Raw genomic sequence first — 25,605 nt, forward strand, 5'->3', positions numbered from 1 at the left:
GACAACAGCAGAGGATGGTTTATGGGTATGTTGATGGGCGAAGATGGACAGTCACCGACTATGTCTGCAAATGGGCCTTGCAGGGCAGATGATTCGCATTCACCGGTGATGGTGTCCTCAGAGAGGTCATGGAAGATCCGACGTGCTCTCAAAGATGAGTTCTGGGTGCTTAAGGATACTGGCGATCAATACACGCAGGATGTCCATGCAGAGCCTCATCCTGTGCCAAAAATCCGATCTGCTCTGGGTCGTCAAAAGTGGACTCAGTTTAAAGTTCACATATGCCGTGTTTAAGATGGACTGGAGTCCTCTTTACCAACACGAAGCTCAGCGACTCATTATTTCCAGCATCACCTGGGCTGATAAAAGGTACACCGTGACTTGGACTACCAACTACATAAAATAGTGTCGCGTTGTCTATAAAGATCAAGATAGGGTAGGGTGAAGACTTGAGTAGAAGCGACTGGTACAGTTGAAGCTGGGTATGATTATAAAGATAGTGCGGAAATATCCAGATAAACCTTTGCAACCACTGTGTTGTCTTTCTGGCTGGGAAGATCCTCACTTGAACGAAAGATGAGATTAGCAGCGACGAAGATCAGGAGGCATTCGGCGTTGCTCCTGGCAAGCCGGAGGAAAAGGTTGTTTTTTCAGGTCAACGAAAAAAGATAATGAGGACAGGCGCCGCATAAAATTTCGCAAAAAGCGTGTCAAGGCAGGTGGACGAGTGGAAAATACGATATTGCCTGCATGAGCGAGAAGCTTTCAGTGATATACGGTCTCATTTCGTAAAATCTAAGTCATTCTTTAAAGCTTCTGAGAGAAACAATCCAGTCATCCAATCACAAAGACCTCCCAATGTCCACAAGGATGACCTCGCTGACTGAAGACATGTAATGAGACAACAGCATTACAAGCTTTGAAATTGTTGCGCGCTTTTGAAAAGAAGCAGTGCTTCAATGTCATGACGACATCAAAAATCTGGGCTGGTCGGGCACTGCGGGAGACTGAGGGCGATGAGGTATGCAAAACTGCGTGTTGATATTTATTGAATCAAGCTGATAGTGTGACACACCAAATTTGTACGCGTCAACCTATCAGCATGAAAAACAAGGCACGGTTTCAACTCCCTGATGCACAGCCCCCTTTCTGAGCCTGCGGACGAGACAGATGGACGCGCGAGCCTGATACACTAGTCTGTCTTTGTCATCACATTGAACGCTGCGCTGCTTGGGCATGACTGAACGGTAGTTTTAGTGCTTAGTGTGTATTGATTCCTGAACGTGATACACATATATACAAATTTGGTGACTGTTGCACCTAGCGATATACACTAACAATTCAACAGGAAGCCTGTTCCCAAGACCGCCGACCAGATGACACGCCACAAGAGCTCGATGCCCTGAGTCATCCCTCTAGCCACGCTGAATTTTCAGCTTCGAAAGAACAATCAAGTTCTCCTGTATTGACTGTAGTAATCGTGATCTACTCTTGGGAAGTAGCCGCCAGCGTGTTGGTAGGAATTCATCTCTTGCGGCGAGTAAGATGGTTGAGGCCGCTGGATATCGTGATCCAGGAAGTCTTTTGTCCCGTAGTCGTCGATATCTTCGTCAGAGTAGTAAAAAGCTGGATCATAACCATGAGCAGCTTGCGATGGGTAGTCATGGTACTCCGGGTACTCTTCTGTGGGCGATCGCCACCAATCCCTGTTGTGCGACGCGTCTGGTTGTTGTAGTTGAGCATGATGATCATCATATGATCCGCTATAGTAGTCTTCCTCCGGTCCCTGCCGATCATTGGAATAGTTCCTCTGCAATGGGTGATCTCCAAATGTGTCTTCCACATCCTCATAATCTCGTATGCGCACGGCCTGTTCGTGTCAGTTGCACAGCTCAAAGAACAGACGTACAGCACGGACACAACGAGTATCTAAACTTACCGACATGTAAGCATCCGGCATCGATCGATACCCAGTATCGTCGACTGTGCTACTCGGACGTCGCTTTGCTAAGTACGGCAAGTCATCTTTGTCCAACTCTTCATCGTCGTTGCGCCGCCTCTTGCGCGTGAATGGAATCCTCCATGGGCAGCAGAACAGATCGCCCAAGAATCGTGTCACCGGTGGAATGCAGAAAAGCAGCGCTGCAAGAGCCAGGAACCCCAAGAATGCAGCACTTGCAATGGCGGGGATATTGAGGTCGGTCATGAGAGGCTGGATTCACAGTCCAGCTGTGTCAGCCGGGTGCACTTCAACCAGTAGTGAGTAGTCCACGAGGCCATCAGCGCACCCGACTGTCGGGATAGGTTGAGGGAAAAGGTAAGGAGTGCAAGCTAAGCCTTGGGCTGTGTTCAAGCTTTAAGACCGACCGGGAGTAGTACTGATATGCTGGTAAAACCTGAAAAGTTGCAGCCAGCGCCGCGTTTGAGATTTATGAAACTCGTCATTCGAGCTGCAAGGTGAGTTGCACAGGGCACCCCGGGTCGGCCCACCGATCCGCAGCCGGCATAATGGAAGCTTATTTGCAGTCTTCGCGCCCTTAATTTGTCACGTTCAGACGACCCCGGCCACTGGGATGAACTTGCTCTTCCAAAAGCCGGTCTTGATTCAGGAGGTTCATCAAGTCCAGACGCCTGACCCAGTCATTTTCCAGCACGACAAATTGTCACGTTTGTCTATCGAGATAGGACCAATGCAGACGACGCTTTGCACATAAAGTCAGTCAGAGGACTAAGACGCGTCGAAAGGAGAGCTCTTTTATTTAATTTTTTTTAAACCTTTTTAAATCTTTTTTTTTTTTCTAGATTGCATGGCTCGATTGACTTTATGGGGTTTGCGTGTGCGTTGGTAGACTAGTTCCGGCAATTGAATCCAGTCGCCGAGACTGAGGTCAATGACGTTGAGATTTCACCTGAGTGGACGTAAATGTGTGCCACCATGAGACCACCACACTCAGCAACATGCGTCATCTTCGATCAGTGCTTTGTATAAATCAAATGCATTTCGTTATTTCTTCAGTAATACTTAACTGAGAGGTCGCAATCATGCTAACTCGCCCATCCGTCGTTTCCTGCCGTCTTCTCGGTTCACGAATAACCTCACTCAAATCCCCCAGTAGTTCAGCATTTCAGACTCTTTTCAAGAAAGCATCACCCCTGTCAACAAGACATTTTTCTACATCCAAGATGTCTGCCTTTCCGACACCTTCCAGTGACCCTCCCAAGAAGGAGATGGTGTACTTCCCGGACATGACAACGGCGCTGCCCTCAAAGTCCGCGGAATTCCGCCGTGTGCTCTGGACTGGGCTCTACTCCCAGTTGGTGCTCATGACAGTGCCTGTCGGAGGAGATATCGGAGAGGAGGTAACACGCCCGTCCGTTCAATCAAACTGAAACGCCGTGTTGACAATTTCTAGATTCACACCGTGGATCAAATCCTTACATTCACATCAGGAACAGGACTCGCTCAGATCGCCGGGAAGGAGCAAAATATCAAGGCTGGAGACATGGTTATTGTGCCGGCTGGCACGAAGCACCAATTCTTGAACACGGGCGCGACGCCGTTGATCCTCTACACGGTGTACAGTCCTGCTGAGCACAAGCCAACAACTATACATCAGACTAAAGAGCAGGGCGATAAAGAAGAAGAAGATGGCATTGATGTGGCGCCAGAATGGAGCCGGAGAAGCAAGAAACAGAATGAAGATGATGGCTTGGTCAAGGGTGAAGAGTAGATAGGATACATTGACTATGGTGACAGAGTCTTTTAATACAGCACTCAATGCCCAGCTCGGTCTCATTAACGGTATATCGGATGTAGAGGAGCTTCAACGGGAGGCCATCTTACTCGGGCTGCTTGAAAAGGGCCCATCCCATCTCCAAGAACGAGGTATCTGCGTGTCGGACCAAGTCGGCTTGGACACCGTCCAGAACCAGGACTTTGCCAGATCGTAGCTCGGAGGTGAGGTCAGGATAGGAGTTTCCGGGCGAGACGCCATCTTTGGCTCGTCTTAATTCTCGTGGGCTTGCTACAGTGAACGGTAGGCGGGTGACTTCGAGGGAGAGAAGGAAAAAAGTCTTGCGTTGTTTTCGACTGCGGTCTTTGGATCTGAGCTCCTCTGAGTTGTCAGCTGGAACCGCCCCAGTTAGTGGCAGCAAGACAGGCGAGCTTTGAGCACTCCCATCCAACCTGCCCCACCCTGGCAAACTGACCCTTCCCTGATCTTGGATTTATTTTTTGAAAACTCTCTGGGCTCGAGCCCAGACTTTTCCCCCTCAAAACGAACCCGACAACGACACCAACATCGTCCGACCAATTGCACCAGCCTTTTGGACTTCAAGCAGTACCTACGTCCCGATCCCCAAGAACGCTACTACCTTGAAGGGACCTATCAAGATGTCATCAGGTCGAGGAGACATCGGTGTGCAGCAAGGTGGAGGCCGCGGTGGCGGCGGCGCTATCGGGGCCCCTGCTGGCGGTGGATGGTGGAGCAGCGGCTACGGCTACGGCTACGGCGGTCACGACGCTGGCGGTAGCGGTGGTGGACGGCGCCCATGGGGTGTTGGCGATGGTCCAATGGGCCACAGATGGGAGGATCCGCGGCGTGATGGTCGTGTTCAAAAAACAAGGGGCAGAGGAGGCCGAGGAGCTGGCAGAGGAGCTGGAAGAGGCAGGGGTTCTAGCCAAGGCATGGCCAAGAACTATCAGAACTCGTGGTTCTCTGATAAGGAATACCAGGAGCGGGATGTTGGTCGCCGGGTTGAGCCTCGGAGAGCCAATTCTGACTCCAACATCAATGCTATTGGTGAAAATGGAGGTGAAGCTGTCGCAGATGGCAGTGCAGCTGTCGATGGCCGTCAAGAAGATCGCACGATGCACTCGCCAGAATCTCAATACGAGAAGTTTGATGTCGAGTCGGGAGAATTTGTCGGCTTGAATCTTACGGCCGACGATGCATTTGCTCTGATAGCTCGTGCGGATCTCACACAGCGTCCGGGAACCCTGTACGATGTGGAGATCAAGCCCATCTCAAAGAATGGAGGCACCTCTACTCGTGAGGGGTACTTTGTCGATGGCAGCGTGATGCCTCGCGTGGCCCGGACACAGCCGCAGGGAACCCGCCATGACGTGCGGATCAAGGCGCGCGCGGAGGAAGGCGCCGCCTCTAATGAGGTTATCAAGGAGCGTTTTATGGGCGCCCTTGTCACTCCCCACGATCCGTTCGCCTTGGACGAGAACCAAGACAACCTGGTACTGGACCCCCTAGAGGTCGAAGCTGCCGTGGCTTCGGCCGCTGAGAATCTGGGCACGGAGGACGCATTCAGAAAGCGTGACCAGCCTCATGAAAAGGACACCTAGATCTTCTGACTTTGGCGGCCTTCTTCGTGCTGGTCTCCGAGCCAACGAAGAACCTGGCGCTTAATGGGGCTTTCCATGACGGAGATGTGCTCGAGCTGGAATCTGCTTTTGCCATCAGTATGAGTTATACTGACACAGAGTTTCATAGTCGGCGCAGAGCAAGTCCTGGGCAGAGGGTTGGTAGCATTCAAGGCGATATAGAAATGGCTGGAATGGGTGGTTCGCCCCTGCATGGATTTGTGCGGCACCCTCTTGAGCGTCCAACCAAATGAGACTGGATGACTATTCTAAAAGAAGAGTAATGCACTAAGAAGACGCGCCAAGAAGTTGCATCTACACTTGCGTATCTTTCTCTATTCCTGGCCAGGGAGGGATCTTTCAATTGGCCTGGTACTGTGCCTCTTGCTCGTTCTCCCTACTGCTGTCGATATGTGTGTGTGCCTCATCCGCCCAGTCGTCGTTGAAATAAGCTCTTTAGCGCATGCGCCTATCCCCAAATCCGGACACTGCTGTTGTGGCTCCACTTGCAGTCCAAGATGACGGATATGGCAAATTCGCATCATTCAACATTGGTACTAGAATGGAAAGTTGTTGTTAATACGATCAGAGTCATGAAAATTGGAGAGAAGCATCTTTATGCGCCAGGACCTCGGCAGTCATGATCATCGTGCTTAGGACATGAGCAAGTCAGTCTCAACGTCACGGTACTTAATGGATCAGGTTAAAACAATAAGTAATTAATGAAGATCGATCGGAATGTACATTGATAATTCGACCAGTCGTCCGCGTAATCCAATCATCCACCCCATCAGGAACCCTGGCTGGCGGGGCGCCCATTTCTATACTCGACCTCTTCCTGCTCATGAACTACCACACGTGCTCGTCTCCTGCCCTGCCCTACTTGCTGGCTTTGGTGTTGTTCCTGTCCTTGAATCGCCCGAGGTCGTTCAATTCGAACACTACCCAACAATCCAGCACCGGTGATATGGGGCTGCGCACCGCGGGCTCCAGGGAGCGCCCCCCGACCAGCCTGTCGTTGTTGGGGCAGCATGAACCCGGTCCTATCTCCAGTGCCCATTCCCATGACAGGAATGGACGCGACATCCACCGGCCGGTCCCTACGCTGCCTCTCCCTCATCCTCGCAAGGGCCTGGGCTCCGAGGAAATCCTGCATCTCACGAGCAGTCTGCCAAGTCGGATCACCCTGGTCCAAAACCGGAATGGATATGATGTTCACTGGACGATCCCTGTTCAACCACTCCCTGAATCTGGACAGGGACCGGGCTTCAAGGAAGTCCTGCATCTCACGAGCAGTCTGCTCACTCATGAAGATGACACTCGGATTCTCAATGCCAGTTTCCTGCCTGAACTCATCGCGAGCTGCCGAAATGTTGGCATCGTTGGTGTTGTGGGTCACGCCAAAATGACGCTGACGGACATCAGCCACTCGAATCCCACAAAAGTCCTGCGATGACATGGGCGTGTGATGCTGCTGCTGATGGCTATGATGCTGTTGATGCTGCTGGTCGAGGTTCGCAGGCGGCAAATTGACGTTGCCGCCGAAATCACCCCCTTGCTGTCCATATGTCTCATTGGACATGGAAGGATGAGCCTGTCCTCCAAACATTAGTGGCTGCTAGTACACTACTTTGTCCACTAAACCGACCTCATCAGCCCTGTGGCTCGGGCAATTGGCGGCCCTGTGACCCGGTCGACCGCAATTGAAACAGTGCCCACTGAAGATTCCCGACATCTTGGCCCCGTAAGTTGAGGAATTGTGAAAAGAATTGTATCGAGATGGTTTGTGTTGACTGGAAGCTGTTGTTTGTCTCCGCAAACCGGGCTCAAAATTTCTTCTGTTTGCTTTTTGGAAATCCAGTAAATTTGAAAGAGCTCGTACTTCACAAGGAAGCCCCAGAAGATGGGATGAAGGGTTTTTTTTTAGATCAAAAAGATGTGCAGGGTCTCAATCAATGTCTACTGCCACCTTCCAAAGCCAGACCTCGACCTCACGACAATCCTCCATTCTCGACCCCAACCCAAACCACGACAAGACTTCTACAAATCTTCACTCGAGACCAAGGCAAAAATAAAATGGTATCAAAGCGCAAACGCAGCATTGGTGATGCCGAGGAGGAGATGAACCCTAGCAAGCGCGCCGAGCAAGGAGACAGGTCGGCGACTCAGAACAAGGGTTCAAGCAATTCGTCTCCTCTCCGGGCATCGAGCTGGAACCCCAACCCAGCCGCATCGGCAGCTTCTGCGATGAGTAATGACTGGCGTTTGGTGGAGACGCGGCGGAAGATATTTGCCAAGATCGAAAAGGTTGAGGGCTGGGGCACTCTCACCACGCAACAAAAGAATACATGGGAAACCATGGCAAGACTGAAGGTGTACGAGGACATGTACGCCCATGGCTGTGGTAGCGATAACTCTGCGGCCGTGTCTATCAACATCGAGTACTTTGTCGACGCCTGCCTCTGGACAGATCATGGTATGACCCTTCGCTGTCTGGTGCGGTCCCCTTTACTAACCTACGCATGTGACAGTCCAAAATCGTACTTCGGAACAGTTCCCCTGGCAGTGGCCAGAGATCTTCAGGGAGGATGGCGGATACGCAGCCTAGTTCGAGGCAAGAGTCCGTACGGACAATAGCGAGACCATCCCGACTGCAGCTACGTACAAGCAGCCGGCTGCCATCCGTAGAAACGACGAGACCATTCCAGTCCAGAGCAAGCAACAGCTGGATGAGAACGAGCCAAATGTGAGGGACAGGAGCCTGCCTCGCACGGCTCTCCGCATTGCCGAGACTCACGAGCCCGCCAGTGGTGAAGACAGTCGCCATGGTGTTCGAAAGCCGGAACCAGTCATACGAGAGGGGCCCCAAGTCGCCGTTGTCTCTGGATCCAAAGAACGCGGTGCTGGGCATTGGACCGCAGAACAGATGACCGAGCTGTACAAGGAGATTTTTGGTGGCGATGCATCCCAGCTGGAGGGAATGGACAGCTTCGAGCTGCCACTGGAGTCGCAATTCGGCGCCATGGTGACAAGGAGCGCTGCCAAGAAAACAGAATCGCTCTTCCCGAGCTTCATTGAGCTTTGGCCGATAAAGTTGGGTTGGGGTCGCTTCAAACTTGCGCTCCGGTTTTCGTCTCGGGTTGCGCGGGACAAGGCCAATTTCCCCAGGCAGAGGTCCTGTCTGGTCTGGACTTGGCGCATCCTGCTAAAGTGGAAGATGAAGCTGCTTAAGGACGTATCAGAGCCCGCAGTATCCATGTATGATGGTGTGTGCTGGGTTGTTGACCAATGGACGGAGCAAATGGCCAACATACAAATCGAATTGTCTGCGGTTAGTGAAGCTTGGAACTTGGATATACAGGCTGACATGAATGGCCTCGACAACGAAGAGTCGAAGCAGCATATGTACGAAGCTGTCTTCAAGGTGATCGCCTCATCACGCGGCCAGGATGATGAGACCCGTGCCTGTGGTGTGTTGGATTGGGCCGAGGCCGACCCCGAGAAGATAGGCGGCGGATCTCGGAGCCGCACTTATCTTGCCCTTGAGGCAATGTCTACGTACTGTGCAGCCGAGGCTGGGGAGGAGAAGCTGGGAATGATCGCCCAGCAGATGAAATCGAAGAAGCACGTTGCGTTGCTTGTGCTGAAGAAACGGGCCGGTGACGCCGCCAAAGCTGACGACGCTGCCACCAAGTAGGTCTGGCGAGCTGATGGAAGGCGGAGCTTCTGACTCTCCCGAAGACAAAAGAGCTCTGAGACTGAGGAGCATCACGTGTGAAATTGGCAGGAAATGCAGAATGGTTCATGACACACGAAGTATGCGGTACCGTATCATTCTAATTGATGAAAGCCGCTGTGACTAGAGCACATCTATTTATATACAAAAAACAAGATTATTTACTAGAATCCAAATCGCACCCAAGATGTCGAAGACACCCGCTTTCAAACTCCACATCGTCAGAAACGCCCATTTAGCAAGCAGCGCCGCCGCTGGGGATGTTCTGGCACTTGGTGCTCGCCTTTCCACCGGTAACACTGTTGCCGGACCACTTCCAGTTGGAGCAGGAACCCTTGCCGCAAAGCAGGTAGACGTTGGTGCCAGAGGAGGCGACGGTGCCCTTGACATTGGTGACGGTCAGGTCAGTGATGGGGACACCGGTGGTGGGGGTTCCAGTGGGGCTGCCGTTCTCGTAGTCCTGCTCGATGACAATACCGTACTTGGCGATGTTGCTCAGGGTGATGCCGCTGTAGGTGACGCCGGTAACCTTGCCAGTAGCACCGGAGACGGTCTTGATACGAACACCGTTGTCCGAGTTGCTGATCTTGCTGTTCGAAATGACCACAGTGTCAACGGTGTTGTCGCTACGGCCGCCAACAGAGCCGATGGACAGACCGTGGCCACCGCTGCAGGAGCCGCCGGTGAAGGTAATGTTGGTGCCAGAGTTGATGGCCAGGCAATCGTCCTGGTTCTTCACGTTGGCACCGGAGATCAAGATGTTTTGGGAGGAGCCAACATCAAAGGCATCCGTGTTGTGGCCAAGCTCGCCAGAGTCACCAGCGGAGTTGTCGTACGTCACGTCAATGACGTTAAGGTCGGTGGCCGAGTTAATGCTCATGAACTGAACTGGGGAGTTCTTGACGTTCAGGCCCTGGATGGTGGACTGCTTCATGGAGTGGGCGTAGAAGAACTTGGGCTTGGTCTTTCCACCGTTGGAGCCCTTGCCGTCCCACCACTTAGCACCGTTGCCATCAATGACGTGGCCTGAGGCGCCAGTGACGGTGATATCGGTGCCCGACACCGAGATGAGAGGTCCCTCCCACTCCTTGTAGCCGAAGGAAGTAGTACCTTGGAAGATGACCTGGCGCGGAAGGCGGAAAGTCAGCACAAAATTTCACATTGTTCAGACCACAAATGCTACATACCTTAGTGCCAGTCTTCAGCTTGGTCAAGTCAAGCGTGGTACCGGCAGGGACAGCAATGTTGTTGAGGGTGATGGTAGTGCAAGAGGCCTTGCCCTTGATAGCAGAAGCAGCATCGGTGAAAGTGCAGGCATCGGCCCGCTTGACATCAGCAGGAGCAGCGTTGATCAGGGGCAGCAGAGCTGCGAGGGCGACGACGGGAAGCATGTTTGCGGTTTGTGGTGTTGGACACGGTAGGGATAGTAGCACAAGTTCGGTAGGAATCGAAAGATAGTGAATGGAGGTAGTAGCAATCAATGCTAGACTTCAAGGGATGCAAGAATGAGAGACTGGAGAAGAGCTTAGCAAGGCTGATGGAGCTGAAGCCAAGAATCTGACAGCTTGGCAGCGGAACGCTCTCTTTATATTCCCAAGGCAGGAGAAGCCTTGCTGTGAGCCGGCAAGCGTCCTAGGTGGTGCCCACTTTCTCCTATTGCGGCAGTGCCGTCCGGATCACCAACGATTTACCGGCAGTGTGGACTTCCAGGGCGGATATTACAAGGTGGGTACTATCCAAATGGGGACAGGAAGTACGGAGCGGAGGAGAAATATACAACAGGTGGTGTTGATCATATACCTCCGGTTTGTGCTGTGCATCCGTGTCTGAGATAAAGCCGCCTTGGGTTTTGCTACCTGAACACGATTCGTGAATTTGTCTACGGCATCTGTACAATACATGGACTCTAATATCGACCAGGAGACATGATAGAAGCATCATGAAGCCATGAGGAGCTGATTGCACATGGGGGTTATTGCCTGAGCTAGGATGCAGTTGGAGCCGCGAGCGGACGACGGCAAAAATCTGCCTGCGGTATAATGTCGGGACTGACCCACAACTCAAGCTCACGGTTTGATGCTCATTGCCGCCACTTGCCCCTAAGCAGCGTTGCATACAGGGTCAAACCAGGCTAGCGAAACTGATGATCCTCCAAGCCCCCGTAATTTAGAATACGATCTAACTCAAAGCCAAGCGAAAGCTTGAGCCAGAGCCAAGTCTAATTTCTTCCATGTTACACGATTGGTGGAATTCGGTGCATCATTCGATTTCCACCAGCATGACCCATCTAAACAGAGGAGCCTCACATCCGGCTCCAACATGACCACCTATCCAGGCCGGCAATGACATGGAATCCACGTTTCGCTAATGCAAACACATGACAGCGATGCGGTCAGACGATCCACACGACAGGGGCAGCGAATAAACGCGTACAGAAAAGACGAAACAAGATTTGAGGAGCAGCAAGATCAGAGGCTAGGCGAGATCAAAGTCCTGCCGGATTTGCGCCCCACACCCCACATTCAAAAAGAAGCAGAGGAACCAACCTGGCGGAAACAAACATCTGGCCGTACTTAGACCCACCCAACCCCTTCTCACCATTGCCATCTAGTGCGAATAGCTGCCGAGATACGAGAGGATGGTTCGGGTCTGGCCCCTCAACTTGTCAAGCCCTCAGGAGAATTGGGATCCCGGGAGATTAGAGAAGCGGAGAGGCTGACATGACAAGAGGTGGGCAAGGCAAAGATGCACAATTTAGGCCTCTGCCCTGAGACACAATGGCAAGCAATTCTCGCGATCATGAGCGACAAGGCCATCTTGACCTAGTGTTCAACGGCTCACGATATGACAACATCGCTTCATTTCGAGGCCATCGTCTGCTGACGCGGCTACTGTGCTTTTGTCATATCTCGATTGATACACTGTGGAAGCGAGATCGAGAATGCCGAGCTTCTAGCCTTTTCTCCCCACTGTTCCAGATGCTTAGCAATTGCTTGTTTCCGTGATGCATTCTGGCGTTCTAGCCCTATGGGTCATAAATATATGGAGCTGCTCGATCCTGCAATGCCTTGGCAGATTTGATTCCAGCTTTACTGCTCGCGACACGGGACCGGAACTCTTGTAAAAGCCGACAGTTGCAGTTTGAAGGCTTTCGCCCTCCATTCCGAGCATTTTGAATCACACGCGGCGAAGACGAAAATTGCACGAGACCGAAAGTCGAGGAGGGGTGGGTCTCGTAGGTAGGGGAGGACTCGATCGATCCATCACATCAGTCGCGCTCACACCATGATTTGACGGGAATCGACTGGAAATTCTCCATTCCATACGAGACCTACTACTCATTTGCATCGGAGTGGTAAGTACTTTTTCTGCTCAGCCGGCGCAGAACCAGCTGAACTCGGCTGTCCCGAACGGCTACCGAGATAAATTAATCGCGTGATATGGTCAAAATTTCACCGAACAGACATCAACTTCGCTGAGGCTATCATTGTCAAAACCTCAAATACTGTGATCTACCGCAGCCGACAGCAACTCAAAGAGAAAAGAGGTGGATTCCTTATATCATTCACACTTGTCGCATATCTCAATTCTTCTACGCTTTCGCACCTAGAACAGAATGTCAAGCAGGCTGCAAAGATAAGTCAATGAGCTATGGACGAGTTCACCGCCTTTTAATAGTCCGGATCAAGGAATAAAGACCTAAAAGGTGTCTATGCAGCAACACGGAGGTATGCTGGGGCTCGAGGAGAAGCAATAAAAATAGAGTTCTGGTTTCGGCTTGATACACACCGAGCACGTATGCATCTTGGGATTTTAATTCCGCATTCGTGGTCCAGTGTCAGCATTAACATTCCCATGAAGCAGGGCTCAAATCGCTGAAGTCACTACGTATCAATTGAGATTGTACAACTCTCGGCGAACTCTAGGGAGAATCCCAATGCGTCCCGACTATTTAAGTCCTGGGGTTTCTCGACATACTTGCCAGCCGGGAAGCTCTCCGACATGATCTGGCAAGGTCAGTGCTTCTGGCAAGAGGACAGCTGGCTCTTCAAGCGAGGGCAGCCATTCTGGCAGGAGGATGATTGTGACCACGCTAACGTAAGACGATAGGATAAATCGAAACACATCAACTGGCCAATCTCCATAGAAGAAGTATATTGCGCTTTCGCCGTATTAAGGACTGCTCCGCTCAGCGTGCCCTTTGCAAGCTCTGGTCATTCTTCGCTACTTGTAATAAGATGAATTGATTAGCTACTAGTAGGTAGGAGTGTCCTTTTATTTCCGTACTGGCTGCTGGCTATCTTGTTCTACTATTCTAGGTGGTGCAAGGCATTTAGTGGTGCTCGTTGTACGATGGAACCACACGAGATATGATCGAGTGTGGGATAATGAATGAATTTCGGCTTTCGTCGTATCTGTCATGAACATTTGCTCCATGCATTTGCAACTTACAGATCACTTCCTTTCAAAAGGCTCTCCTCTTTGCTGAACTGTCTGCATCAACTTCCTCTCACTGTCTTGCGAGTCAATAGCGCTGTTAGCGCCAATAACTTCCATCCACCAGGATCTTAAGACCGCACACAGACATACGTTGCTGCGCAGGCTCCGTCACTTGTCCATGAGCCAACTGCGCACGTAAGACTCACTAAAAATAGCGTTGAAGTGTGCGTTGGGATCGCGCAGCTGGTGAATGACGCAGAGCCGGCCCATGGTCGTCATGGATTTCCTCGGGGCGGACGGTGTACGAGTGAGAAGGCTGAGTGGCCTGATCTTCAGACGCATATTTCGTACATAATTGAGCGTTTCCTGGAAAATTTGAACGCCTTGGGTAGATTTATCACTTTTAAATGATGATCGACAGAGATATCGATTTAGGTACTTCGCCTAACACAAGACGTCCCAGTTCAATAAAGTCGCAAGAGATTGGGCGGTCAAGCAGGGTACTTATACAAGCAATGTTTTATTGTATAAGCGTTTTATGGAGCCGGAAGATTCAGTAAAAAACGGATAGAACAAGAGTGCACAGACAAGGAGTCCTCAAGTAATCTAATTTAATTCAGGCCCTTAGCCATTATCAAACACGCATCCGGCCAAGTCAAAGTAGGTTATCACATCCTCAGCCTCGGCAGTTCCTCGACAGTGGAAATAATCAAGAGCTGCGCTCTCCAGGCGTTAGATAATTATGATCCGTGCCTTTTTATCCGGGAGTGCGTAGTCCTGCGCATTGAAATTTGAATTGCCGTCGGCTAGAAGGTGCGACTCCCATGAGTATGTCTTGGGCTTTCCCGCGTTCAGGACACAGAAGCCAATTCTCTGGTACTGGTTTGTATATAGCTTCTTTAACACCAAACAGCCCCTTTCCAATCCGGTCCGGGAGACCGCTTCCAGAATTGGCACACAAAATATTTGTCCCCCGATGGAGAGATCGTCGTCCACAGGTGCGCAATCAGGCTTGAAGAAGGAAATGGACAGGTTAGTGTCAATTCTGTCGATTGTCCAGGGCTTTTCCACCTCGGTATATGGATTCCAGTGACGAGGGCCGATTTTCGCAGAGATAAGTGCCGCCTCTATATCGAGGAAGCCATAGCACACTTCACCCGTCGGGTCAGCCGTTGTTGGTTGACAGAAAGCCTCGAATATCTTGCACACTGGAACTGGCACGTCAACAGACGGCCGGGGATGGGTCTCTGTTCGTCCTACCCACCAAAAGCAGCACCTAGATTTGATATCAAGGCTAGCCCAGGACCATGATGGTGCGCGATACTGCGCAGGTCTGCAACCAACCCCGCCGGACCCTGCGAGGCCGTCTTTCTTCGTGTAGTGCCAGCAGAGATCATGCAAAAGGGAGCCTTTCCAGAGGCCGGCCAGATAGGTATCCTGACACCCCTGCCGGTATAGCTGGGCCATCCCGGAGAGGGCTGGAAGCTTATCAGTTGCGTTTGTTAGATCTCGCTGAGTATACGCGTACACGACTTCCTCCCACCACACTAGCGCTTTACTTTCGTTCTCGGGAATGTTGGCAGCTATTTCAGCCAATGTATGACGCCGGTGCCATGGAGACCGTCTTCCGTTCTTGAGATCCATTTTGCCGCACTCGCAGGTGTGTCTTTCTCGACACCTCCATTCGACGTCGAATGGTCCAAAGTGTAGGACGCGAGAGGGAAGCAGGAACTCCTGAAATGTCCAACCCCGTGTCTCGAGTTCCGGTGGCTCCTTCTCGTCATGGTCCACTGAAGTTCTGAAACATATAGTTTTCGTGGAACCTGAAAAGTCAATTCGCTGGCAATCGATAGGCATCGTAGAGAACATGCCGCTGTCCATGTTGGTTGACATGTCGGCCGAGATGGTGAAATGAGAGTTTCGATAAGTCTGCGCCATCATCGCGTTCTCGTTTGCGAAATCTTGCCTCGTTGTGTCAAACTCGTCAGAGGTGATTCCATCGAATTCCTGAAGGATGCACAAGCTGTCGATCCAAATGTAGCGAACGTCCATAAGTCGACAGATGGTGGCGGCATCCTGGAACGTGGTCGGAAGATGGTCCCATGATATTTCGGACATATGATCCTGGATGTTTCTCGTCGTACTTTTGAGCCGTCTGTGCCCGGCACTGCCCCATCGATGGCTCAGGCATACGTATGGATATTCACCTCCCTGTGTTTCGACAAGTCTAATAGAATCCCTTGAAGAGCCTTGCACGTCAAGCAACCTCTTCGGCAGCTGATGCAGCCCCCAAATACTTGGTTTCGGACATTTGTGGTTGTGCAGACACTCATTCAGCCACAGTCGAGCAGTTTCAAGAGTCTTTTCCGAATTGGTGTATACTCCAATTTGCATACCGTAGGAGAACCGGTCGAAACAGTAAAAGCGTCTGCTTCTACGCTCTATGATTATGTCTTTGTCTTCGATGAAAATTTCGATAGCCACATTGCATTTCAGTATATTGAAGGAAAGCACGTCATATTTATTTCCTCTCCCGTGGAGGACCAATTTCTCAAGTATCAACTGCTTTTCAGTTTCATCTCTGGGTCCTTCAAATAGGCCAGGTAGACGCCCATCGACGACAGCCAGAATGATTTTCTTGTAAAGATAGCATAGTTCACACAATCGTGCCACCGAGGACCGAATTTCAGCAAATGTGACGGCGCGAAAGTGTTCTCTGTTCTTTTCATGAGCACATAGGTGTGAGATATCAGTCTCACTTTCGAATGAATTCTCACTTGATACTGAACTCTCACTCGCCCACTCTTGAGCGTCATCGTGCGGAAGAACAATTGGCGCGAGAGACATGTCGCACAGCTTCATGTGAGTCGAGGAGAGTTGGTGATGATTATTGGCAGACAACATCGATAGTACTTCAGGTGGTCAGAACCGAATCTGGTGAAAGAAGACCACATGAGTGTGCAATCTGTGAGATCATTGACCACGACCTCGACGTCAATTGCACGTGGGCAACCCGGCCAGCTTACGAGGTCGACAGCTGCAAAAACGTGACGAGTGTGATAGGAACGAGTTCAGCTTCAATTTTGCCGCCAAGGTTGATTTTGCGGCCTGACGTGGCGCCAATTGGGCTGTTGGCTTATGCAGGCCAAGGACCCTCCTGCCACGTACCACAAGGTTCCACAATTTGCATCTCTGTAACGTTTTTTGAGTGTATACACGCTCCCATACACGTATCTTCTACTGTCAGTTGTCAAAATCACATTACAGTTTGTATATCCTATCGAACTTAGAATAAGACTCGTTAAATCATACTATAATCAATACCTTCCTGATATGCACAGTAAAGCCAGGAACGTCTCTGGTAGCCGGCTGTTGGTACTGGCTTCCACTGGATTTGAATTTGTTGTCCCTTATCAAATGTATACAGTGAGCATCGTGAACTGTCATACTTGCATAGGTAAGTAGTTGTTCTCGTCCTGCTGTTGTCGCAAGTGGAGGCCGAGTCACGCAAAGTGATCCAACACGTGTAGGTGGAATTTTCAGTGCTCTGCTGACAAGCCAAGGAAATCTGCGCATTTTGTATGAAATGAAGGCCCTTCTTCAAATTCCTGTACAACACAACACCGGAACAGAACACACATAGACTTTATAACTCTAACTTATTGCATAGTCGCTGTTACCCCCACCTTGTTTAGCATTTCGACTGCCTTAATCTACGCCAGTTCCCTGGAGGTGCGTGTCTTCCGTATCTTTCCGCCTCTTCTTTATTCCAAGAATGGGGGGGAGGAGAGGTTGGCTGGTTAGCGCTTTGTACCCTTCTCGCATTCTGCACCTTTCTGCCTCTGCACAATTTCCAGAATTAAAACGTTCCTGAAGTTGAAATTGTTGTCAAGCAGTTCCAATACATAGGCTGTCAATCGTATTCGTATTCTCCCGATATTGACATGGATATGTGTCGATGTCTTCCTAGCCCGAACGGGCCTTCCGAATGCCAATTCTGACTTTCCGAGACTCCGGAGACGTGCTTTGTTATCACCGCGAAGCGATCACTCCTTGCAATTCTTCCCCTCAAATCCGGTCCACACCGCTAAGCCCTATTCGTGTCTTCTCCATCTTTTACGCTCCTGATTATTGCAAAACAGGCCATCCAACCGCACTTGGGAAACTGTGAGAGTCAACATGAGCAAGGCCGTATGCTTTGACTCTCGGAGCGATATTCTGCCCCTTTCTGGAAAACCAGTCCCGTCACCGGCGGTTGGCCAGGCCTAGGAAAACATATCATATCGAGCTCGCAACGCATGATTCGTCCGAGATGGCTAACTACACGAGACTTGCGCAAAGGGTAAGCTGCATACTGGGATTACAAAGTTTATTTTTGTTTTGGTCTTAGTGTCACGAGAGGGATATAGAAGAAGGGATGCTCTCAAGTCTTGCTAAGAGAAACGTATAGAAGCAAGTTTGCGTCTGATGGCTATCAGCTTTTAAGAGCAGAGGGCATTGGGGTAGCAGGTGGCCTGTGCACAGCCACCTCCAGCCACAACCCGCCACGAATCAGAGTTCGATCTTGTTATTAAACTCAGCTCAAACCGTTGTTTAATTTATTCCATTATTCATACGCGTGGTATTACAAGTCTCAGCCAAAGTTTGTTGTGAGGGCCGTGGGGCTGAACGCCAGCCATCGATAGCTTATTTTATCAGCCCACTGCCTGTGAATAGCTTCGAGCGCGTGCGCACAGCTGCACTGCCTCTGCCTTTCTTCCCCGTAGGCAGAACCTCAACAGAAGCCAATAAATTTTTATAGCCAACTCGAGCCTTCGTAACGTGACGACGTAGGTACCGGCTCAGCAATATCAATACAGCCACATGGGAAAGACTACAAAACAATGTATAAGCTTGATTTTTATTCCCCACGGTGCATCCATTGACATCGACGGTAGAGCAGAATCGGTTGTGAGCTTTTACTTCTAAGGATGTTGTCAGTAGCGGATTTTATAGACTAGACTATTTGAGACAATCACGAAGCTTGTGTGTTACGATGCACTGACGCAAAGGATACGCGAATGGACTGCAGCCGAGTTTAAGGAATATGACGCGCAAACTTGCGCTGAAGAAGACCTGTATCTCTGCGTTTACCGGAATGTGGCTCGAAAGGCGGGCATTTCTGTCCGAAATGTCCGACTGAAGACGGAGAGAGAATCTATATTTAGATCCATCATTTGACTTGTATGCTTATGTTTCATCCTGTGAACTATCTTTTGATCTCCTTGAGCCGTACGATCAATGGTGGCTTTTTCCAGACCGCAAAAGCCCGCATATGCTTGAAATCTCCCGCAGGGTCCCACTGCCAAGCGCCTGAATCGCCGCCGTCGAACTCTACGTCAAAATTCCACAGCAATCGGCAAATGATGAGCCGTTGTTCGATCATCGAGAGGTTTCGGCCCAGACATCCCCGCGGGCCCAAGCCGAAAGGCTGCGAGGCAGCCCTGTTGTCTTTGCAATAAGGCCCTTGGCCAGTGCCGATTTGCAACCATCGTTCTGGAACGAACTTGTCAGGATCCCTGTAGTTGAGCGGCGAGTGTGTTGAAGCCCATGTCGCTACGGAAATGGAGGTCTGTACATTGTATCAGATCCCAACAGGCCGTAAGGGTAACCCAGAAGGGTTATTTGACTCACATCTCCTGGTACCCAATGACCATCTATATTGCAACCTTCAGGTGGAGTCCATCGCATTAAAGGAAAAGAAACTGGGGTGTGAAAACGCATGGCCTCGTTCATGCAAGCACCAAGGTATGGAAGGTCCTTGACCGTAGCCCAGGAAATCTGGCTTTCGGATTCGAAGCTGGTGCGTATCTCCGTTGTGAGCTTCTCGTATGCCGTCTTGTGTCTCAACATTGAGTTCATCCACACCGAAATCGCAATTCCAGTAGCGTCGCTTCCTGCTCCACTATATTTGGATGTTAGTTTGAAGTTGTCCCGTTGGTTTGTGCAAAACATCCGAGAAATGGAGCTAGACGTAAAATGACATGATCTAAACCTGCGAGACTCACATCATCAACGCCGCATTTGCCAATATTTCATCTTCGGATAGAGACATGTTTTCCTTTGCGTTTTTCAGTACGTAGTAAAGGAAGTCTTTGTGCTCTCTCTCAGTGTCCGCTATGCGGGCCAGAGTCTTCTTCTTGCTATTTGAGATATGCGTGCACCGACTTTCAGAGGTGCTCTTTGGGAGTAGCAGTTCCATCAATCTCTTCTGCAGCCATGTATCGGCGCCGATGAGACGCCTCGTTGCCTGCTGATAAGCAATAGTTTGTCCGATCTTGGAGACAGCCTCGACCCAATCAGACCCACCACCGCCGGTTAGACATCCAAAGGGCTCAGCAAAGGCCAGTTCGCCGATGATGTCAAACGTGGTGAGTCCGAACCAGGTGGGGATGTCAAATGCCTCTTGATTTCTCTCAAAGCGACGCATTACCTCCACGAATCCGTCGATATGCTTCAACATCAGCCTCTCCTGGTCCAGAAGTGCTGTACCGGAGAAGGGGTAGGCCCACGCCTTGCGTACTCTCGCATGGTCGATTGCAGGGGCTGCCGTCATGTCAACGACGCCTTTTGTGGCGGCAAATGACTTGACGACAATAGGAGCCTTCTCTAAATTAAGCTATATGGCAAGCAAGGTTTGTTTCGGTCAGTGAACAGTCTATAGGAGTACTGTGGTCTCTTTGGAATGAAATGCTGTGAGGGAGTGTTACAGTGATGACTACATGCCTTCACACTATGTATGTCTTCCCATGCTGCTCCGTTGGCAAAGGAGACGTCGTTAGGCGCTGAACGGACGACGGGCCCTGCGAGGGGAGATTACTTAGTGAAATATGCATGGATATATCGCATGGTCAATAAACCTGGAATCCCTGTGACTCACCATATTTATCATGCAATAACCTAAAATATGCATGCTGGCGTCCACTTATGAGCGCTAAACAAAGCGGAATTGGCGATATGGCGTTGAACCATGGCCCCGGAAACTTTGATAGCTTGTGAAAATACAAGCGGTAAATGCTGAGGCCAAGGAAGTAGAGGATGCTCTTATCGCCATTCCAAGTCAGACTTTATCGAGACACAACTTTGTCCTTCCTGGATCAGTGAACGTTCACTTACGAACACAAACGCCCATTGCAGCGCCCGGGCCGTGATTATAATGAAAGGAGAGGCCATCTTGATATTGGAATAGGGCCAAATGTCAAGTATTGGGGTTTGAGCCATCTGCTTCCCCTCTTCCGCTCCGAACACGAGCTGTTAAATACACACGGACTTGTACATGTGGATACGATACCTCAACCTGGAACGTCTCGGGAGGCACATTCGGCTAACCACTTCCATTTTTGGGGTCCGGTACTTTCCATTATTCAGGGTCCCATCGAGGTTTCTCATGAACCCATGATTCTTAAGCACTTGGCTATATTCGTCCCAACTTGACCAACTTCCACTCAGGCTCCTCAGATTTTGAGGTCAAGGATTGATACGTCGTCATCAATAGATCTATTACGCTTATCAACTTTGCCTGTCCAACAGCCATGTTAGCTCAAAGAACTGAACTTGTCGCTCCTGATGTCCGTCATGGGCCACATGAATCAGGGCGTGTCATGCCCCAGGCCCTACCAGCTATATCTCCCTATTCTGCTGATACCGAGACGGTGTATCTTTGCCCCTTTGATCTCATGTATGCGCGTTGCTGGACCCACAGGTTCCTCGTCTTCCATATGAACGACAACAATCACGAGCGAGCTATACAGGACCTCAACAACGGGTTGTGTCGACTCGGCGCCTTAGTCCCCTACATCAAGGGCCGTGTCTTCAAGCCTGCAGCCGTCGAGCAAAACCTTGAACCGGAGGGCAATCTTCGTCATCCGCGCAACCGTCTAGTACTGTCCTGGTCACGGACCGCCCCGGCGCTTAAGGTTCGTGAACTGCCGGTTCCTGGTGCTCGGAAATTTCCGAGCCTGGTGGAACTGGCCGACCAAAAGTTTCCGGCACACTACTTCACCAAGGATCTCAGTACTCTGCCCTCAGCATGGACACCTCACACCATCAATGCCGAGGCCGGGGCTCCAGTTCTCGATGTAGGATTCATTCGGACCGAGGGTGGTCTTATCCTTTCCATCACCAATCATCACGGAGTGTTCGATGGCGTCGGTTCTTGTGACTTGATACGATTGTGGGCGGCATGTACGCGAGGCAGTACTCCCGACGTAGTTGCCGATGCCGACGCCCCATTGATGCGCTCATCTAAACTTTCCGAGTACATCGACAACCATTTCCAGCGGCGCACTGACTCTTTACCTCATTGCGCGCCTTCTATCACTGGACCACAGGTAGTGGATTTGGGACGAAGAGGCGACTGCCGCGCCAGCATATTCGCATTTTCAGGGGACAAGATTCAGCTCGCGAAGCAGGCTCTCGATCATTCGAAGCTGGTCAACAATGGCAACAACACGGTCAATAACATCATACATGCCATCCTGTGGTCCTGTATCACGCGAGCCCGACTGCCCAAGTATGGGACTTTGGGGTGGAGGACGAAGCAATCACGACTCGGCCTAGCTGTCAACGGACGCCCCAAAATTTTCGGGCTGGAGGTCGGCATTACATCGCCCTATCTGGGAAATCTGACCTTCGTGGCCGTGGCAGACATCGACGTTTCGCAACTGGACGATGTTGCTCAAGCTATATTCTACCACCAGGAGCCTTCCGTGATGGCCCGCAATTTGAAAGGCCTGGTGCCACTGGTCGACTCGCTTGCCACAGCGGCGGAGAAAATCGACATATCCTACATTAGCCAGGTCTTTTCAGGTATAAACATGGCAGATGATATGGACAGCCTGGCCAGACCCATTGTGCCAGGGACTCCGTTCAGTGCCTATGAAGGCATGAACTTGAATTGTTCGAGTTGGGCAAACATGGACTTCTACAAGTGTGACTTCGGACCCGCCTTCTGCGGCAAGACCCAGAGAACAGGCACCCCAGTTGCCGTACGATTCATTTGTGACGATCCAGTTGATGGTGCAATAATGTTACTACCCAGGAAGAGGACGTCGCTTGGGGGCGAGAGGATCGAGGTCCACGTGTCGCTGAACACTGACGATTTGCAAGCATTGGAGGAGGATCAGGTTCTTCAAAGCTGGTTATGTGAATGATAGGCTGCATTGACTCTAGCCACAATGATTCTTACCAATCGGTATTGACAGCTCGCAATCAATCTACTGAAGGCACTTTATTGTCGTGATTCTCTTACCCATTGCTGCTCAGTCTTACTTATCTAAGAAGAATTACCATTGTACAAGCGCATCTTCAAAAGCTAGTAATTACCTCACTGACAAAAAGTCTTGATGCATTCCAGTCATATTTAAAGTCTTTTGTGCATTCCGTCGCTAGTATCAAAATTATTATTTTTATCAAAAAAACAACGTTTTTATCTTTCGCAAAATATTATTGAAGTGTCACTGGTCTACAAAACATGCCAGTCAAGGCAAGATTCGTATTTCAAAACTACAAGCAAAGAGTCAAGGCGAAATTCTAGAATCAAAATCTTCCCCAAACTGGAAGCAAGGTCACACAAGAATCTTATGTAGTAAATAGAGTAGCAATGGTTGGTGTCTTGCCCATCACTGGACCTCGTTCAGCTTCTTTGGGCTTCAGTCACGTAACCTTCAAAGTCTCGAACGCTAATGCCCTTATAGAACAGCTCATCGAGCTCGCGAAAGCTCCGTCCTCTGGTCTCGATCTGGTAGAGCCACAGGTATATCAAGCACAAGATGTTGAGCCCTCCGAAGATAAAGGCAGCTTTGGCGCCCATATCGCCATGATCCGGGTTGATCATGAGGGGCACAGTAAAAGCCCACACCAAGTTAATCTGCATTCGTTGTTAGTAACTTCAATGACTCAGCGTCGTCTAAGGAACGTGGATATCTCTCATCCAATATTCTTCATTAATGTATGAGACACTTACCAAGTGTTGCAACGAGACTCCTAAAGCGATGGTTTTGCCCCTGAGACGGTAGCTAGCCACCTCACAAAGGAGTATGAATCCTGTAGCACCGATACCGATGTTGAAAAAGAAGCCGTAGAGAATGAAGGTGCAAACAGTGCCCTTGATAGCAATGGGGCTCCCATTCGTCCCGAGACCCCCACAGAGCATTATAACTACCGTCAGAGCGAAGGTACCATATATTGTCAACGTGCGGCGTCCCAGCCTCTCAACCAGATACCACGAACATACATTGGCGACTATCACGCAGGCGTACTGAATAAATTGGAGATGAAAACTATCGTGGACGCTGTATCCGACAAGCTGGTTGTAGTAAGCGAAATAAAAGGCGAAGAAAAACTGTCCTCCCAGGGCTTGGATTGCAAGAGGCATGACAGAGATTATGGTGCGGCGGAGGTCGGACTTGCGAAAGCACTCTCGATATGATGTGCGATCTCCGCAGTCCTGGATTTCTTTGTCCAAGGCGCTTCGAATCCGAGAAACCTCCGTGTCAACTGCCATGGTGTCCGTGTATCCCAATCGGCACAGCGACCGTCGCGCCTCAGATTCCTTCCCGATTCGCATCAACCAGACTGGTGACTCCGGGAGGAACCATACCAGCACAGCTGCAAGGCCGGCGACTCCGAATTGCGCTGTGAAAACTGCTCTGTATGCCCAGTGACTGTTGAGATCTTGGGTTCTGTCTATGATGGCTGTTGCGGTGAACGGTCCCACAGCAATCATGAGAGCATTGAAACAAGGAATGAAGCCTCGTAGAGGTAGAGATATGATCTGTTTATTAGTGGAGTCTACAGTCAGCTCGGGGTCATAACGAGGCAGTATCACCCTAATACTATAACTTTGGCCCCCATTACAGCCTCGGAGAACACCAAAAGTAGGAAGGTCAGGGAAGCACTTGGACCTACTTCACTAGAATAAGTCATTGCCGTTGCCGTTGACACACCGAGTGTAATGCCGTTCAGGACCCTGCCACAAAAGAAAACAACGTTGGTTTCGGCTGCGACCTCCAAGGAGTAGGCTGTAAATGAGATAATAAGTGAGCCGATAAACATCATCTTGCGACCAAATTTATCCGCCAGTGTGCCTTGGCTCAATGTAGCAATGACGCTACTAATCCGTGGGCCGGCGTCGAAGGCAGCCTGCCAACGGGCATCCAGTACGTAGCCGTCTGAAAACGGGTACCCAAAGTCCTTTCGAAATTGTGGAATACTTGTAGATGACCCCGTGGCTACGCTCTCGAACGCTACCACCAGCGAACAGTAACAAGCGTATATGCACCATCCAAAAACCTTTGGTCTCTCTCGTATGGCTGCGAAGAAGGCAGATATGTCGTGCGGTCGTTTCCGCGGAGGTGCATGTTCAGTGACATCCTGAATCGAGCCACCTTTCTTTTCCAATTCAGATTGGTCCGTCTCTTTATCAGCAAGAGATGCCATTTTCGCTGGTGTCTGCAAACGTCTTTTCGGGTAATAGTATTTCTGACACTATGCATGGCCAGTGTATCATGAAATCAGTCTGCAAGTACAAGCACTAAGTCAGGCCTTTATTTGTTGATCTGTTATTGAGAAAAAGCTGTCCCTAGTTAGGCAAATCAGGCCCCCACTTTATTGAGCTTCTTCGCTTAGGCTTTGATAACTTTATTTTCAAACCTTACCACCGGAGCCCCCCAAACGGAATTTTAACTAGCGCCCTTGGGCGCTACTAAGGGACGGAATAGTAGAGAAAGGTACTCCCGAAAGAAGGAGGCGCTTATTCCCGTAGTGAGAGGCACGACGGGCAAGATTTGAGCGAGATGCGGTTCTGCTAGTAGTGATTTTGAATAGTGATGCTTGAAGCGGGGGCGATAAGGGGGTCAAATATTCCTGACTAGAGACAGTTATTTCCCTTTAGGAAAGTGCTGCTTGCACATCAGGATATCACTATGAACCGCGAAGGCAGGGCTACAATCAGAGGGGGGACAGCATGCCCCAACAACGATTGTTTGAGTGCATTCGCGGGCAGCCGGAGACAAAT

At 50.4% G+C, this 25,605-nt stretch overlaps 11 protein-coding genes across 11 annotated transcripts; 4 read left to right on the forward strand and 7 right to left on the reverse strand.

Annotated features, from left to right (window-relative positions):
- Window positions 1-1,450: 1,450 nt before the first annotated feature.
- On the reverse strand, window positions 1,451-2,206 carry J7T55_005277 (uncharacterized protein; the record flags this gene model as incomplete). Its single annotated transcript, XM_053133586.1, has 2 exons — window positions 1,451-1,870; window positions 1,940-2,206. 2 exons carry the CDS (start codon window positions 2,204-2,206, stop codon window positions 1,451-1,453), a joined length of 687 nt encoding a protein of 228 aa, XP_052988463.1.
- Window positions 2,207-3,183: 977 nt separating this feature from the next.
- J7T55_005278 (uncharacterized protein) lies at window positions 3,184-3,731 on the forward strand (the record flags this gene model as incomplete). The annotated part of the gene is made up of 2 exons (XM_053133587.1): window positions 3,184-3,360; window positions 3,414-3,731. The coding sequence occupies 2 exons, from the start codon at window positions 3,184-3,186 to the stop codon at window positions 3,729-3,731; spliced, it is 495 nt and encodes a 164-aa protein (XP_052988464.1).
- A 662-nt stretch (window positions 3,732-4,393) lies between these two features.
- J7T55_005279 (uncharacterized protein) lies at window positions 4,394-5,356 on the forward strand (the record flags this gene model as incomplete). The annotated part of the gene is made up of 1 exon (XM_053133588.1): window positions 4,394-5,356. One exon carries the CDS (start codon window positions 4,394-4,396, stop codon window positions 5,354-5,356), a length of 963 nt encoding a protein of 320 aa, XP_052988465.1.
- Window positions 5,357-6,164: 808 nt separating this feature from the next.
- On the reverse strand, window positions 6,165-6,983 carry J7T55_005280 (uncharacterized protein; the record flags this gene model as incomplete). Its single annotated transcript, XM_053133589.1, has 1 exon — window positions 6,165-6,983. The coding sequence occupies one exon, from the start codon at window positions 6,981-6,983 to the stop codon at window positions 6,165-6,167; it is 819 nt and encodes a 272-aa protein (XP_052988466.1).
- Window positions 6,984-7,450: 467 nt separating this feature from the next.
- J7T55_005281 (uncharacterized protein) lies at window positions 7,451-9,071 on the forward strand (the record flags this gene model as incomplete). Its single annotated transcript, XM_053133590.1, has 2 exons — window positions 7,451-7,850; window positions 8,032-9,071. The coding sequence occupies 2 exons, from the start codon at window positions 7,451-7,453 to the stop codon at window positions 9,069-9,071; spliced, it is 1,440 nt and encodes a 479-aa protein (XP_052988467.1).
- A 274-nt stretch (window positions 9,072-9,345) lies between these two features.
- On the reverse strand, window positions 9,346-10,501 carry J7T55_005282 (uncharacterized protein; the record flags this gene model as incomplete). The annotated part of the gene is made up of 2 exons (XM_053133592.1): window positions 9,346-10,233; window positions 10,298-10,501. 2 exons carry the CDS (start codon window positions 10,499-10,501, stop codon window positions 9,346-9,348), a joined length of 1,092 nt encoding a protein of 363 aa, XP_052988468.1.
- A 3,064-nt stretch (window positions 10,502-13,565) lies between these two features.
- Window positions 13,566-13,892, reverse strand: J7T55_005283 (uncharacterized protein; the record flags this gene model as incomplete). Its single annotated transcript, XM_053133593.1, has 2 exons — window positions 13,566-13,623; window positions 13,723-13,892. 2 exons carry the CDS (start codon window positions 13,890-13,892, stop codon window positions 13,566-13,568), a joined length of 228 nt encoding a protein of 75 aa, XP_052988469.1.
- A 390-nt stretch (window positions 13,893-14,282) lies between these two features.
- Window positions 14,283-15,668, reverse strand: J7T55_005284 (uncharacterized protein; the record flags this gene model as incomplete). Its single annotated transcript, XM_053133594.1, has 1 exon — window positions 14,283-15,668. The coding sequence occupies one exon, from the start codon at window positions 15,666-15,668 to the stop codon at window positions 14,283-14,285; it is 1,386 nt and encodes a 461-aa protein (XP_052988470.1).
- Window positions 15,669-18,798: 3,130 nt separating this feature from the next.
- On the reverse strand, window positions 18,799-20,762 carry J7T55_005285 (cytochrome P450; the record flags this gene model as incomplete). Its single annotated transcript, XM_053133595.1, has 4 exons — window positions 18,799-19,161; window positions 19,224-19,494; window positions 19,598-20,208; window positions 20,706-20,762. The coding sequence occupies 4 exons, from the start codon at window positions 20,760-20,762 to the stop codon at window positions 18,799-18,801; spliced, it is 1,302 nt and encodes a 433-aa protein (XP_052988471.1).
- Window positions 20,763-21,121: 359 nt separating this feature from the next.
- Window positions 21,122-22,741, forward strand: J7T55_005286 (uncharacterized protein; the record flags this gene model as incomplete). The annotated part of the gene is made up of 1 exon (XM_053133596.1): window positions 21,122-22,741. One exon carries the CDS (start codon window positions 21,122-21,124, stop codon window positions 22,739-22,741), a length of 1,620 nt encoding a protein of 539 aa, XP_052988472.1.
- A 482-nt stretch (window positions 22,742-23,223) lies between these two features.
- On the reverse strand, window positions 23,224-25,028 carry J7T55_005287 (uncharacterized protein; the record flags this gene model as incomplete). Its single annotated transcript, XM_053133597.1, has 3 exons — window positions 23,224-23,457; window positions 23,554-24,363; window positions 24,498-25,028. The coding sequence occupies 3 exons, from the start codon at window positions 25,026-25,028 to the stop codon at window positions 23,224-23,226; spliced, it is 1,575 nt and encodes a 524-aa protein (XP_052988473.1).
- Window positions 25,029-25,605: the final 577 nt, after the last annotated feature.

The sequence above is a fragment of the Diaporthe amygdali genome, assembly GCF_026229845.1.
Source record: "Diaporthe amygdali strain CAA958 chromosome Unknown NODE_38_length_435494_cov_65_447576, whole genome shotgun sequence".
Taxonomy (NCBI): Eukaryota; Fungi; Ascomycota; class Sordariomycetes; order Diaporthales; family Diaporthaceae; genus Diaporthe; species Diaporthe amygdali.